Source organism: Arachis hypogaea, chromosome 18, assembly GCF_003086295.3.
Source record: "Arachis hypogaea cultivar Tifrunner chromosome 18, arahy.Tifrunner.gnm2.J5K5, whole genome shotgun sequence".
In the NCBI taxonomy this organism is placed as follows: Eukaryota; Viridiplantae; Streptophyta; class Magnoliopsida; order Fabales; family Fabaceae; genus Arachis; species Arachis hypogaea.
In genome coordinates, this window is record NC_092053.1 from 40,979,929 (window position 1) to 40,994,001 (window position 14,073).

Here is a 14,073-nt window from a genome sequence, read left to right on the forward strand (position 1 = left end):
ACTGACCTGTTTCTTTCTTTGCGAGACAAATGCGGAATGCACTAGCATAGCAGATATATGGAGCTGAAATATTCTTCCTCCCTCTTTTCCATGCATCTAATGGGAAACACTCTCTCCCATATCTAATGGGACCATTACACACAATACAGACCTATGGTATGACAAAGAAACTAATTAAAATTCTTATACTTTAAACTAAGCAGAACAAGCAGGGTGAGTTTCCACTAACTTTCATGTTTTGCCAGACAAGTTAGCTAGTATATTTTTATCAAGAAAAAGTTGTGGGAGATCAGTGATATTGTAACATAGATCTTTGAAATTTGCATTAAAATATTGAGGTTTTCATTATTTTTCGCCCTAAAGAACATGAGCTATAAAATTAAGAACACCTGAATCGAATGACAATTTGTAGCATCTCTTGCATCTTTTAGTGCGTAAACAAATGTATGTTAAAAGCTAAGCACAGAGAACAAGAAATAAAATATATTTTTCTCACAAGTATATTCAGACTCCCTCAAGAGTCAAGCATTGCCTATTAAACTTTCAGCCAGTGAATACAACGAAATATATGCACAATGTAAAGTACATATGAATGTATGATTAATAATATATTAATATCTGTTAGTGTTTCAGTTATCAGGGAGTAAAAAGCATTGCTAATCTGTAATTCATCAGCAAATAACTAACATAGAAGCTGAAAACTGGGAAGATATCTAGAAAATGATATAACTTGCAATTATAAATTATAAACAAAGAAATGGAAGAATGCTGATATATACTACATAAAAGAAGCACAATCGAAGAATGCCCCAAAGAGCCAGAGCAATAAAGAGTTAGCCATATGCCATTGCCAAGAACTGCAAACAATAGGCCAGACATTTTCAGCAATGAAAGGGAAGTTTAGAGTATGAAAGCTAACAAAGGTGTGCCACTCCAGAAGCATATAAATCTGTTTATGAGACAAAATGGGTATGTGGTAATTTTACAAACTTCCCAATCATCCTGTTTCTGGTAATTGTTTTGAAAGTGGATCTACAATACAAAACAAAACAAAAAATAACAATGCAAAAATGGTAACTTGGATGCTGACATGCAGTATGACTATACCCTTATGTGCCTTAAAAGTATGATTATACCCTTGTTTATTCAAAGAATACGGCATTGTTACTAAAATATTAGGAGAAAAAAAGGACACAAAAACATGCAAAGTTAGTGTCATATCAAACATATTGTTGTCTTCGAAGTATAAGCTAAAACGGAAATAAGAGAATTTATATATACCAAGTTAGGGAAGTAAGAGACTTTGCTGTATACATCACTTATGATAAAAAATGGAAATGGGTGATACAGTCTTGTTGAAAATAGTTTAAAATCAGATAAATAGTTCTTACCTAAAAGGGTTTAGCTATATGTTACGTTATCACCTTTTGAGGGATCAACCTCAGTCTATGCGTATGTTTGGGCCAATCTTCTCCACTTTCGACCGAATATCTGCGCTTTAGGACTCGACAATCACTAATCCGTAGTGAGTTTATGTTGGTAAGGCAACGGTCAGTTTCATACAATGGATTCTACTTTGGGGCATCTATTGATGTGTGAGCATAGTTTCTATATTTTTTTATTAGTTTAGATATGAATTTATTGACTTTATTTAGATTTTAGTGTTTGAAACCTATTTGGATGTTACTTTGAGATGCATTGTGATTTTATTTATTTCAGAAAAAATTCGAACGAATTTGACAAAATTCGTGCAGAAGAAAAAAGAAAAAATTTGATGCTGCCATTGGCGCCAGCCACCTCGTAATGTGTGCAAGCCTTCTTTTGGGTTGATTTGGCGTTTAGCGCCAGGTGCCTCGTAACCAGTGCCAGAGTCACCCGCTAGTGGCGCTAAATATCGAGCCTGACGTTTAGCGCCAGGAAGACAGCAACACCATAAAATCTTTCTGCCTCAGCTTGGCGTTTAGCGCCAATGACGCGAAATTAGATCCTAAAGAAGGGTTTCTTGGTTGAAGATTTAGTTAATAATTATTCTTTATTTTTTTATTTTAGTTTATTTGGTTTATTATTATTACCAAACTTCATATTTTATTACTTTATTTTATTTTCAAATCAAATTAGGTTAAATATAAAAGGGAAAAAGATTTAACTCTTTGGGCTTCTTCTCTCTTCGCTCTTCCTCATTTCGCACTTTACACACTTTTGGGAAACCCTAGTTTTCTCTGAGCCATGAGCAACTAAACCTTTTCTGTTAAGGTTAGGAGCTTTGTTTATTCTATGGATTAATACTATTGTCATTCTACTTTTAATCAATGTACTAATTTATATTCAAGAATTACTTTCGTTCTTCATCCTAGCTAGAAATTAGAATATATTGGAAGATAACTCTTTTTCTACTTGAGTTCTGTTGAATCTTGAAAAAGTTAACTCACTTGAATAACAATTTGAAAGTAAATTCTCATAATTCTTTGATTATCTGGACTTAACGTCATACGTGACATATAATCTCTTATCTTTAGGTAATTAGGGTTTATGTGGCTAATAAATTAGAATTGGACCTAAACCTTTAATTTAACTTAAGTAACTAAGGAATTGGCGGTTAATTAGATTGGAGGAGATTAAATCACTAAGAAATTAGGCTTTAATCAATTAAAGTTTGTCATGAATTGAATCTTGCATGATTAAAGTAGTTGGTAAGAATTGTTAATCCGAAAAAATAAACACCTCTAAAATCTTAACTGTTTTCCCATCAAATCTTCACAACTCAAAGAGTGAAAAGAAAGAAAACAATGAAATTGGCAACGATTGGATCTCAATTCACAACCTTTTCAATTTGATTCATAGTTTGTTTGTTCTCCACACTATGTTGATGGTTTGATAAACCAAAGAAAAAGAGGAAGAGTGAATGTTGAGAGAGGGAGAAAATGAACTGTTCTCATTTTTTTTTAATTTTTCAAAATGAAAATCTAAAAAAAAGTATTTGTTAGATGTTTAACCTTATGTACTTCTTATATACTTTGACTATAAAATTAATTACAACTATACATTCAATAACTAGAAGCTAAACTAATTTCTATTCTAATTGACATACGCTAAAGTGAGTAACTAATTATAATTGAACTTATATCTATTACTAATAAAAAATAATTTGATCTCGCTACGTAGTCAACAAGGATTTTACCAATTTCTGCCAACTTTTGTTTATGGTTGTATTTAATGCAAGTGTTTTTGTGGATATGTCTAACAAAAATATTTTTTATGGTTGTGTCTAATAAAAGTATCTTTGTGAATGTATCTTTTAAATATGTCTCCTTATACATATTTCTTCTAGTGGAAGTATCTTTGATATTAATTATTATATTGTTGGTAATAAGTTGATAGATAATTTATTGAATAAATGACCATTTGTATCCATGATAGATGAAAACGTTGACATTTGTACCTATGATAGCCTGAAACTAAAGTTATACCCATGATAGATGCCTTCCGTGTGACAAAAGTGCCCTGACTTGGATCTGAGCTTGGTTCGTGGGAATCCGATCCTAGGTGGCACTCCCTCCCTTATCTTCAACCCCTCTCTCTTTCACTCACACACACACACACACACACACTCTCTCTCTCTCTCTCTCTCTCTCTCTCTCTCTCTCTCTCTCTCTCTCTCTCTCCAATACCCACTCTGGCCCCTTCTTCCTCAACACTCCGCTCCCTCCCGGAGGCGACATTGCCGTCACAGGCATGAGGGTGCTTCCTCGACGGGGATCTGTTGCTGTTCCCTCCCTGATGCTTCTTTTGCTGGTTACTTCTTCTTCTCTCTTCTCCGTAACTGTGGTAGCGGTGGAGAAGCTTCCGCTGATGCTGCATGGTTCTTCTGAGAGCTGAGACACTATCTCTGAGACTTCACCTTCTTTTTTGTTGATGATAATGGGGTTGGAAATGGGATGTGGGTTCTTTGATTCGATTTTGTCATCAGGGGTTTGAAGAGGAGGCAGAAGGGTGTCCGATTCTGACTTCAAAATTAGAACTTGATTTCGTTTGGCAATGGGTGTTTCTGATAGGACCTCTTTCACAGACTCTTCCTCTAACACTGGTGGTAGTTGCCACTGTGGTATTTGTTGGTTAAGGTTTGAGTTGGGGAGAGAGGGTGTAAGGTATTGTTGGGGGTTTGATTATTTTGGTGATATGGATTTTGGTTTTGGGTCTGGGATTTGCTGATGCAGCAACCCATATGGAGGTTTGAAAAAATAATGCGAGAGGGTTGAAGTTTCAGAAGGTTAGCAATTAGTAGTGGGAAGAGTTCATTGGGGTTCGGTATTCGGGTATTGGTTTGAAAAACTGGGCACAAGAGACATTGTAACGGCTATTGAAGTGTAGTAGAGAATGTGAGGGCACTAGGGTAGAATTGGATGGTGAGAGAGCGAGTGTTGAGGAAGAAGGGGCCAGAGTGGGTATTGGAGAGTGAAGAGAGAGAGAGAGAGAGAGAGAGAGTGTGAGAGAGAGAGAGGGGGGTTGAAGATAAGGGAGGGAGTGCCACCTAGGATCGGATTCCCACGAACCAAGCTCAGATCCAAGTCAGGGCACTTTTGTCACACGGAGGGCATCTATCATGAGTATAATTTTAGTTTCAGACTATCATAGATACAAATGTCAGCGTTTTCATCTATCATAAATACAAATGGTCATTTATTCTAATTTATTAGTACCTGCACTTTTCCAAAATAATTTAGGTAATAATTTGCTCAATACTTTCTGTCATTACAATTCATTATTATATTCTTATTCCTTCGTCATTATAGAACCAGTTAAAAGCCGAGTTGCGATTTGACTTCAGATTCATCTTAATTAATGAGATCCCTGAAACTCTCTTAATCTCTTATAGGCCTGTTTAATAAGGACTTCAAACATTAGACATACTTAAAAGGAAAAACATGCCAAGAAAAAACAAATAACATAAAAGATAAAACTTCTCCTAAATGTACTACAACGGATACATAGAACGCAATACATTTCAATAGATAACAACTGGGCGATACGCCATACATAAAATATTTTATGCGAAAAATATGCATATGATATTTTAGTACAAAGACAAACACAAATTAATATGTGGTACGCCACCTAATTGATGAATTTATGTAACAGTACGACCAACACATCAGATTGGTCATGGTAGGAAAATTACTTCTCATGCCTAATTAGTCGATTCTTAATACGAGAGTCTAGATACTTGTAGAAAAGAATAAAAACGATAGAGCTACAATTTATGTAAGATAACATGAGCCCCATGCTTTGGATTGAGAGTGAGTACAGTAGTTGGAGCATGTGCATAAGATGGGGAGAGCTGAAATGAGAAATGTTGTAAGAGCAATGACAAAGCCATCTTTACTTCCATTAAAGCAAAATTTTGCCCAATGCATACTCTAGGTCCCCATCCGAATGGAAAGAATGAAACTTGGCCTTTTGTTGCTTTTGCAACTCCTTCAGAGAATCTTTCCGGTTTGAACTCTGTTGCATCATCGCCCCAAATATCGCGATCATGATGAATCAAGAGTATTGGCAAGGAAACTTGTGTTCCTGCTGGAAGGGAAAGGTTGCCAAGTTTCACATCTTTGTGGACAGCACGATTGAAGTAAACAGTTGGAGGGTATAACCTTAGAACCTCGTATAAAATCATTGTCATCTGTGAAAGAAAAGGTGTAAGCGTTAATTAAAGGACTTGCAATGCTGAAGTATGTGAATAGTATGCATAAGGTTTTAGGTTTGAATCATGTCATACTTACAATTTTAAGGCGACTTAACCCTTCACTATCCGGATTTTGATCGCCAAAAACTTGCAAAACTTCCTCTCTAGCACGTGCTTGCCAATCAGGATACCTACCCAATAGTATCATTGTCCAAACTAGAAGAACTGAGGTGGTTTCTTGGCCAGCAAGGTAGAATGCATTGCACTCCTCCATTACTTCTTGGCTTGTCATTCCAGCAGCTTTGTTGTTTCCATGTTCTTGTATTTCTCTATGATTTGATTCCAAAAGTATGCCTAATAAGTCTTTGTTCATGACTTTCCCTACCTTCATTGCTTTCTCTCTTTTGTTGATGATAAACTCGAGCGAAGCTTTTATATCTTTTTCAATTTCTTTCATCCTCTTGTGTGTAGCTGTTGGTATCAACCTAAGAATTAAATACATATTATATTCTTGTCAGTCAATTACCTAATTACTTGTGGATATCAATTCAGAATCCGCATTATTATTACACATATTCCTCACTTAAATTGCTAGGGGCAGGAGTTTCTAATTTGTGTACTGTATCATTTTTTAGTTTATCCTCCCAAATCAATTTGTATACATTGATGGAGTACCCCTAGTAATAATGTGTGAAATCACTACTAATTTCCAAGGCGTATATGTAAGTTTAGCTCCTACATATATATTCACCAAAGAAAGAAAAAAGATGGATAATTTTTGTAACTATTATATTAATAGTCTTACCACCATCCGGGAATATAGACATTTCGTAATTTCATAATAAGTCCAGCTTGTTCTCTTAAAAGATCGAATATTCGTTTTCCTTCTTCATAGCTGCTTCCAAATGCTGTCTTGGAAATAATATCGCAAGTCAAATTTTGAAGAAATGGCCATACGTCGATTTCACATTTTCCTTCGGAAGCTAGCATCGCATCCCATTTTCTAACCATTTTATCACAGGATTCGAACATGGTTGATGACATTACCTATAGACATGATTGGGTGAAAAGAAAGAATAATCAAATATGGACTATGAAGTAATATATGATAATTTTAGAATAATTACTTTGTAATCATACAACAAACGTGAAGTGTAAGTATAAATGAAAAAAATTAAAATAATAATGCGAGTATCACTTAACGAGTTCGAGTTTATACTCAAGTTCATTCTTAGAGTTGTGCCTCAATTTGATTTCCAAAGTTTTAATATTCTCAATTTGATCTCCTAATTTAATATCCATAACTCATGTTAGTCCTTGATTTCTGCCGCAGAATTATTAATGGCGTACTGGGATATAGGTTAGACTACCACAGTGAACCTCATAATAATTATCTAATGTGATAGTTAAAATATTTTACTTCAATTTATTTTCTAAAAAGCCTTTAAAATTTTTAATTAAAATTAATGTTAAGATTTTAAAGAATCCAAAAAAAAATAACTTGAAGTAAATTTTAATTGCCACGTCAAATAGCCGTTTGAGAATTTAATATAATAACTTATAGTCCTTTTTAAAATGCTACTAATGATTCAGTGATAAAAATAATATCACACACTAATATAAGTCACGACTCACGAATGCCAAATTAAAAGGCTAAATTGATTAAACCAAAACTTTGAGAACTAGATTGAAGTAAGAGTGTAACTTAGACAAATTTAAATATTAATTTCATCACTTAACAAACCTTCTAAAACATATTCCTAATATTAAATAAAGTAAATAGTTTTAAGACTCGAAATATTAAAGATAATTAATTCTTCTATATCTAGTAATCAAATAGAGTCAGGGAACGGACCCAAGCATACAAATGAGGGGTCACTTGTCTTCATGATGTTTTTAATTTTTGTTTAAAAGATATAGTTATATATAATATGTCTCCATTTCAAATTTTAAATGATCCCACTATAAATAAAATAAATTTAATTAGCTAAAATTTTAAATTTATTTTTTTATTTTTTTTTATCATTTTGACTATTATTTAACCTAATCAAATTTAATTATTGTACCGTCAATTCTTTATTCTCTTAAACCCTCTTCTTATTTTTATATTTTCAACCTTCTTTTTTTATTCCTTGTCTAATGGTCATCTTCTCTTCATCAAAAAGTAAATTTTAAATTCTCCAATTTTTTTATATAGCTCTCCATGACTCTATGTATCTTTCAATTTCATTATTTTTCTTTTTGATATTTTCAATTGCAATTTTTAATTCAAACAATTATAGTTTAGGTATCAATCTAATATTTTATTTTTTTCGTGACTTTATATATTTTATTTTATTCTCGATTTATTCATCCTTATTACTTATTTTTTATCTTTTGTTCTATTATATGTACCTATGTTGCATATAAAATTTTAAAATGAACTAATTAATTTACTAATTTAGAATATATTTTTTATTTTTAAAAATAATGATAAAAAATATTTTAATTATAATATATAATTAAACAGATACATAAAATATTTTATCTAACATTATATCAAAATTAAATTAAAAAATATATAACAAATTTAATTATTTTAGAAAAAAAAATTATAAAAATTATGTTTTTATTATTTTATATAAACATACTTTTTATATAAAGATTTAATTTTTCTAGTATTTATATATAATTCTAATTTCAAATTATAAATACTAATGTATTATTATGCGCTAATATGTCAGTTAATTCAATCTTTTATTATTAAATGTGTATAAAAAGATTAGTTAGGATAATAAGTTATCTATAATTTAATTAAAATATTTTAATTTTAAATTTTAGAAATAAAAAAATATTTTTATAAATTATATATAATAAATAGTATTTTAAGAATAAAAGTGTTCGCTAATTCTTTTTAATTTTTATATCTTCATATAATTAATAATATTTAACAAAATTTATATATATATATATATATTTGCCCTCACTCTTAAAATTTTCTGGGTCCGTCACTGAATAGAGTATAAATCATCCTTCTTAAAAAAATATATATTACCTTTAATTTTTCAAAATGGAAAGCCGGGTTGATAATCTTTCGATGTTTTTGCCATTTCTCACTGTCATAGTTTGCGAGTCCGTTGCCCAATAACTTGACAAGAGGGTTCAACGTGGGTTTCTCAAAATCATTGATCTTGTTAAAGACTTCTTTGATTTGATCAGGATTTGTGATTATGACCTTTGGTGTTGTACCTTCCCAGACAAAAGAATTCTTACCTACACATACATGGACATGTTTGATGATCTGTGATATATAACTCATTCAACTGCCTAATAGGTGTTTTTTTATTTAAATAAATTGAATATATGATTTACCAAATTTATCCAATTTAGAAAAAGAGAGGGGAGGGGGGTTTACATATTTGTGCTCCATAATACACCAATATCAATCACGAAACATAAATAGGTAACTTTTTCCAGTTTTGTTTGAATTGAAAAATCATATATTTCTTTTATTTAAATAAAAAATTAGTTCGATATATGGATTAAATAAATAGCTAAAGTAACTGCTTTCAAAAAAGAAAAATAGCATTTTTTTTCCTTGTTACATTGAGAATAATGAAGTTTGAATCTAAAATTCTATACATAAAGGAAAATAACATTAAATCTTCAACATAAAAGATAAATAAGATTACCAAATTTTTGAACAGTGTGATGGATAAAAGAGAAGACATGTGGTGCTACATCTTTATCATTGGAAAGAGTGTTGTGTTGTTGAGATTTGGCACCTTCCTTGATCATGTTGATCATCTCCATTGAATCCCCGACAAGAACCCTGTATTTGTTGCCTTGAAGTCCCTGAGCTCTTAGAAGCTTCTCCAATCTCTTTGGCCTCAGCCATAGCCAATTGAGAAGCTTCCATGCCCATAGAAGAACCAAAGGAACCACTATGATGAAACATATTGCAGTTGGGGAAGATATTCTTATCATGTTCCTGTTTCTTTGGGGTTGTGGAAGAGGGAGCCAGAAAGTGAAGGACAAAGAAAGAAAACAAAAAGGAAATTAATTAATTAATGTAGTTCACTTGGATGATACTTGCCGATGCCACTTCGGTGGCTTTTATAAGGCTACAATGAAATTCTACAGCACACAAAATAATTTAGAAGATTATTAAAATTTATTATTTTTAGTTATTAATTAATTATTAATATTTAAAATATAAGTTAAAGTATTGTTACGGACCGTCGAGTCCAGCCCAATTAGCCGTTGGGTCGGGGCACCACCCCCGACCCAGGCCCAAACCTCCTCAATAGAAAGGAGTTCAACGGGTCAGCTCCTAATACCCGACTTAAGGCACGCCCGACCTACCACCCGTACGAACCATGCCATCTTCTGGGTTGGTATCCTCGGGATAGCGTCCGAAGTCTCGACCCGAAGTTCGGGATGACCTGCCCCCTCCCACGTAGATTAGGACAGCTCACAAGCTCCTTAACTAATGGGCTAGGTCATCACTAGACCCGCCCAGCACAGTATATAAGGGGAGAGGACAACTCTCCCCCCAAGGTACGTCACGCTTTTACCTAATTCGGCCATCACTTCGTACGGACTCTAACTTGATCGTCGGAGTGTCCTTGCAGGTGGCCTCCCCCCCTTCGTCGCATTACCTCCGGCGCTCCCAACTCGCAGTTCACACCCCTTTTATCCCCAAGTCGACTCAGGGTCTCTACCCCTCCTCCCCTCATCGGCATCCGACCCATCGAGCACCTGAGATCTTCAGGTAACGAACATTGGCGCCGTCTGTGGGACCCTGGAGCAGGCATGGAGCGACCCCCCACATCGGAGGAACTCTGAGAAGGAGGTGGAGCCCGCCTGAGCAGGGTAATCTCTGAAATCACTTAACACACATATCAAGGCATCTAATGGTAATAAGAGAGGATTAATCATAGGGAACTTAAGGCCAAAGAAGCATGTTTTCAATCAAAGCACATAATTAGGAAGGCAAATGTAAAACCATGCAAATAGTATGAATAAGTGGGTAAATAGTTGATAAAAACCACTCAATTGAGCACAAGATAAACCATAAAATAGTGGTTTATCACAGGGCGAGCTCGACAGTTCGTGCCGGCGAACAGCCAAGATCCTCCGTTCAGCCAAACCAACCAATCTACACTAAGACCCCCGAAAGACGTCCCTTCGGAGGAACAGGGGCCGACAGCGCCAAGATCATGCAAGAACTCAGACACTGAGTACAAAACCTTGAGCGGGAACTGGCAGCGAGAAGCCACTCCCACGGCGACGACAGCCGATCTCGCACCCGTACTCGCTCCCCCTCCCGAAGACACGAGAGCCGAGAAAGGAGCCCAACAAGGCACGACGAGGCGCAAACACAGGCGACCTCCCGGCCTACCCAGGGCAGGTCCGAGAGCCAGAGGGAGTCCCAAAGAGGGAGGGTGAAGAAACAACAGGATCCCATCATCATAGGAGCCACCCCTTTCCACCCCTCAATCCTCAAGGTCCGGCTTCCGAAGAACTTCGACAAGCCGACGGACATGAGGTACGATGGGACCAAGGACCCTCAGGAGCACCTCACAACTTTTGAAGAAAGAATGAACTTGGAAGGAGTAGACGACGCTGTCAGATGCCGAGCGTTCCCTGTAATGCTAGCTGGCCCAGCGATCCGATGGTTCAACGCCCTCCCACAAGGATCCATCACAGCTTTTGCAAACATTTCCCAAAGCTTCTTGGATCGGTTCACAACGCGCATAGCCAAGGAAAAACACCCAATCAACTTATTAGGGGTTACCAAAAACCCGAAGAGCCGACCAGGAAGTTTCTAGACAGATTCAACGATGAGTGCTTGGAGATCGACGGCCTCACGGACTCAGTCGCTAGTCTCTGCCTAACGAACAGCCTGCTGAACGAGGACTTTAGAAAACACCTCACTACTAAATCCGTCTGGTCCATGCAAGAAATCCAAAGCGTGGCTAAGGAATACATCAATGATGAGGAAGTGAGTTAGGTTGTAGCAGCCAATAAGCGGCAGCTCCCAAACCACCCGCGGGTAGGAAGGTTCACGAACTACACGCTACTTACGGCGCCCATAGTAGAGGTTTACCAACAAATTGCAAACAAGGGAATCTTATCCAGACCTAGACCATTGAAAGAAATAACGGGAGGCAACAAAAGTCTTTACTGTGATTATCACAAGGGATTTGGTCACAAAATCCAAGACTGCTTCGATCTCAAAGATGCCTTAGAGTAGACCATCAGAGAAGGAAAGTTGAGTGAATTCTCCCAGCTCATCAGAGAACCGAGGAGATGAGAACGATAACGATCCAAAGAAGATCACAGCCGAACTGTCAAGAGAAGGCAAGAACTCACGGAGGACGGCAATAACCCCCCAACCTTCGTGGTCAACATCGTGGTCGGGCGCAACAGCCCTCCTAAATCCAAATCGGCAGCAAAAAAGGATACTCGGGTACTCTCTATCTCGACAGAAGGCCCCGTCACCAGCAAAAGAGCTCCCACGATATCCTTCGGCCCGGAAGATAAATGGTTTCATGATCTCCCCGAGAACCCCCCATGGTGGTTACTGCAATGGTCGGGACGGGATTAGTCAGACGAATCCTCGTCGACACGGTAGCTGATTCTAACATTCTATTCAGAAACGTGTTCGACGCCATGGGGCTCAAAGAGTCTGACCTCAATAATCACCAGCACGGAGTCATGGGTCTAGGCAATAACTATATTAAACTTGACGGGACGATCTCTCTCCCAATTTGCTTGGAAACCGGTGGCGCCAGGAAATCAGTTATGACAGACTTTGTAGTCCTAAGAGATTCCACTACCTACAACATTATCCTGGGGAGAAAATCCATCAACGAATTCTCAGCTATAATATGCACCAAGTTCCTGACAATGAAGTTCATAACGGACAATGGAATAGTTGGCTCCATAAGAGGAGACCTAGAAACGGCAGTCGCCTGCGAAAGCGCCAGTCTCTCCTTAAGGAAAGAATCTAAGAAGGCAGCTGGCGTGTTCTTGGTAGACCTGGATGCCCGGGCAGAGGACAACCCAAGACCAGAGCCAGAGGGGGACATGGAAAAGTTTCAAATAGGAAAGTCGGCAGATCAGTTTACCTTCGTAAACAGAAACCTGCCCCACGAACTCAAGGGCCCCCTCATGGAGGTTGTAAGGGCAAATAGCGACCTCTTCGCGTGGACACCATCAGATATGCCGGGACTGGATCCCGAGGTCATGTCCCACCGACTAGCCATAAAACCTGATGCCAAACCAGTGGCCCAGCGGTGAAGGAAGTTGTCGCAAGAAAGGGCCGAAGAAGTTGTCAGACAAATAGCAGGGTTGCTAGAAGCAGGATTCATCAAAGAACTCGAGTACTCAACATGGCTGTCCAATGTCGTCCTGGTCAAAAAAGCCAGCGGAAGATAGAGAATGTGCGTTGATTACTCTGATTTGAACAAAGCATGCCCAAAAGACTCTTTCTCCCTCCCCAACATCTACACCTTGGTCGATTCGGCGGCAGGATATCGTTTTCTCAGCTTCATGGATGCCTACTCGGGCTACAACCAGATCCCGATGCACCGACCTGATGAAGACAAAACGGAATTCATAACGCCAGGAGGTACTTATTGCTACAAAGTAATGCCTTTTGGGCTGAAGAACGCAGGGGCCACCTACCAACGACTAATGAGTAAGGTCTTCCATAACCTCATCGGCAAGTCGGTAGAAGTATACGTTGACGACATCCTGGTGAAAACAGCGGAACCAAACAGACTAATAGACGACCTCCAGGATGTCTTCAAAGCGCTAAAGAAATTCAAAATGAGGCTTAACCCACTTAAATGCGCATTCGCCATGGAAGCAGGGAAGTTCCTAGGGTTCATGATAACACAAAGAGGGGTAGAGGCCAACCCAGACAAATGCGAAGCCGTCCTCAAAATGACAAGCCCTGGGTGCATCAAATATGTACAACGACTCACTGGGAAACTCACGGCTTTGTCCCGGTTCCTCGGCGCCTCCGCAGAAAGGGCCATCCCATTCTTCAACCTAATGAAGAAAGGGATTGCCTTCGAGTGGACCCAGTGTGTGAAGAAGCGTTCAGCCGCTTCAAAAAGATACTCTCGGAGCCTCCCGTACTTAGCAAGCCTAAAGAAGGGGAGCCCCTATACTTATACTTAGATGTAACCACGCAAGCAATGGTGGCAGTCTTGGTCTGAGAAGAGGACAAGACTCAGCGCCCAATACGCTTCATCAGCAAAGTACTCCAAGGGGCGGAGATGAGGTACACCAAGTTGGAAAAGTTGGCCTATGCCCTACTACTCTCATCCAGAAGGCTAAAGCAGTACTTCCAAGGGCACGTGATCATCCTGAGAACCGACCAAGCCATTCAACAAGTCCTC

At 37.5% G+C, this 14,073-nt stretch overlaps 2 protein-coding genes across 2 annotated transcripts; one reads left to right on the top strand and one right to left on the bottom strand.

Annotated features, from left to right (window-relative positions):
* Positions 1-4,982: 4,982 nt before the first annotated feature.
* LOC112772325 (11-oxo-beta-amyrin 30-oxidase) lies at positions 4,983-9,778 on the bottom strand. Its single transcript, XM_025817251.2, has 5 exons — positions 9,349-9,778; positions 8,712-8,929; positions 6,483-6,724; positions 5,775-6,162; positions 4,983-5,674 (listed from the first exon to the last, which is right to left on the bottom strand). Exons 1-5 carry the CDS (start codon positions 9,641-9,643, stop codon positions 5,249-5,251), a joined length of 1,569 nt encoding a protein of 522 aa, XP_025673036.1. The 5' UTR covers positions 9,644-9,778; the 3' UTR covers positions 4,983-5,248.
* A 2,457-nt stretch (positions 9,779-12,235) lies between these two features.
* Positions 12,236-12,964, top strand: LOC140181363 (uncharacterized). The gene has a single exon (XM_072224908.1). The coding sequence runs from the start codon at positions 12,236-12,238 to the stop codon at positions 12,962-12,964; it is 729 nt and encodes a 242-aa protein (XP_072081009.1).
* The last annotated feature ends 1,109 nt before the right edge of the window (positions 12,965-14,073 follow it).

Coding starts and splice junctions, on each gene's coding strand:
- LOC112772325 (XM_025817251.2), bottom strand. CDS start 9,643: ATGATAAGAATATCTTCCCCAACTGCAATATGTTTCATCATAGTGGTT. Junction 8,930..9,348: donor TCACACTGTTCAAAAATTTG/GTAATCTTATTT, acceptor ATGTATGTGTAG/GTAAGAATTCTTTTGTCTGG. Junction 5,675..5,774: donor GGTTAAGTCGCCTTAAAATT/GTAAGTATGACA, acceptor TTTCTTTCACAG/ATGACAATGATTTTATACGA.
- LOC140181363 (XM_072224908.1), top strand. CDS start 12,236: ATGGTGGTTACTGCAATGGTCGGGACGGGATTAGTCAGACGAATCCTC.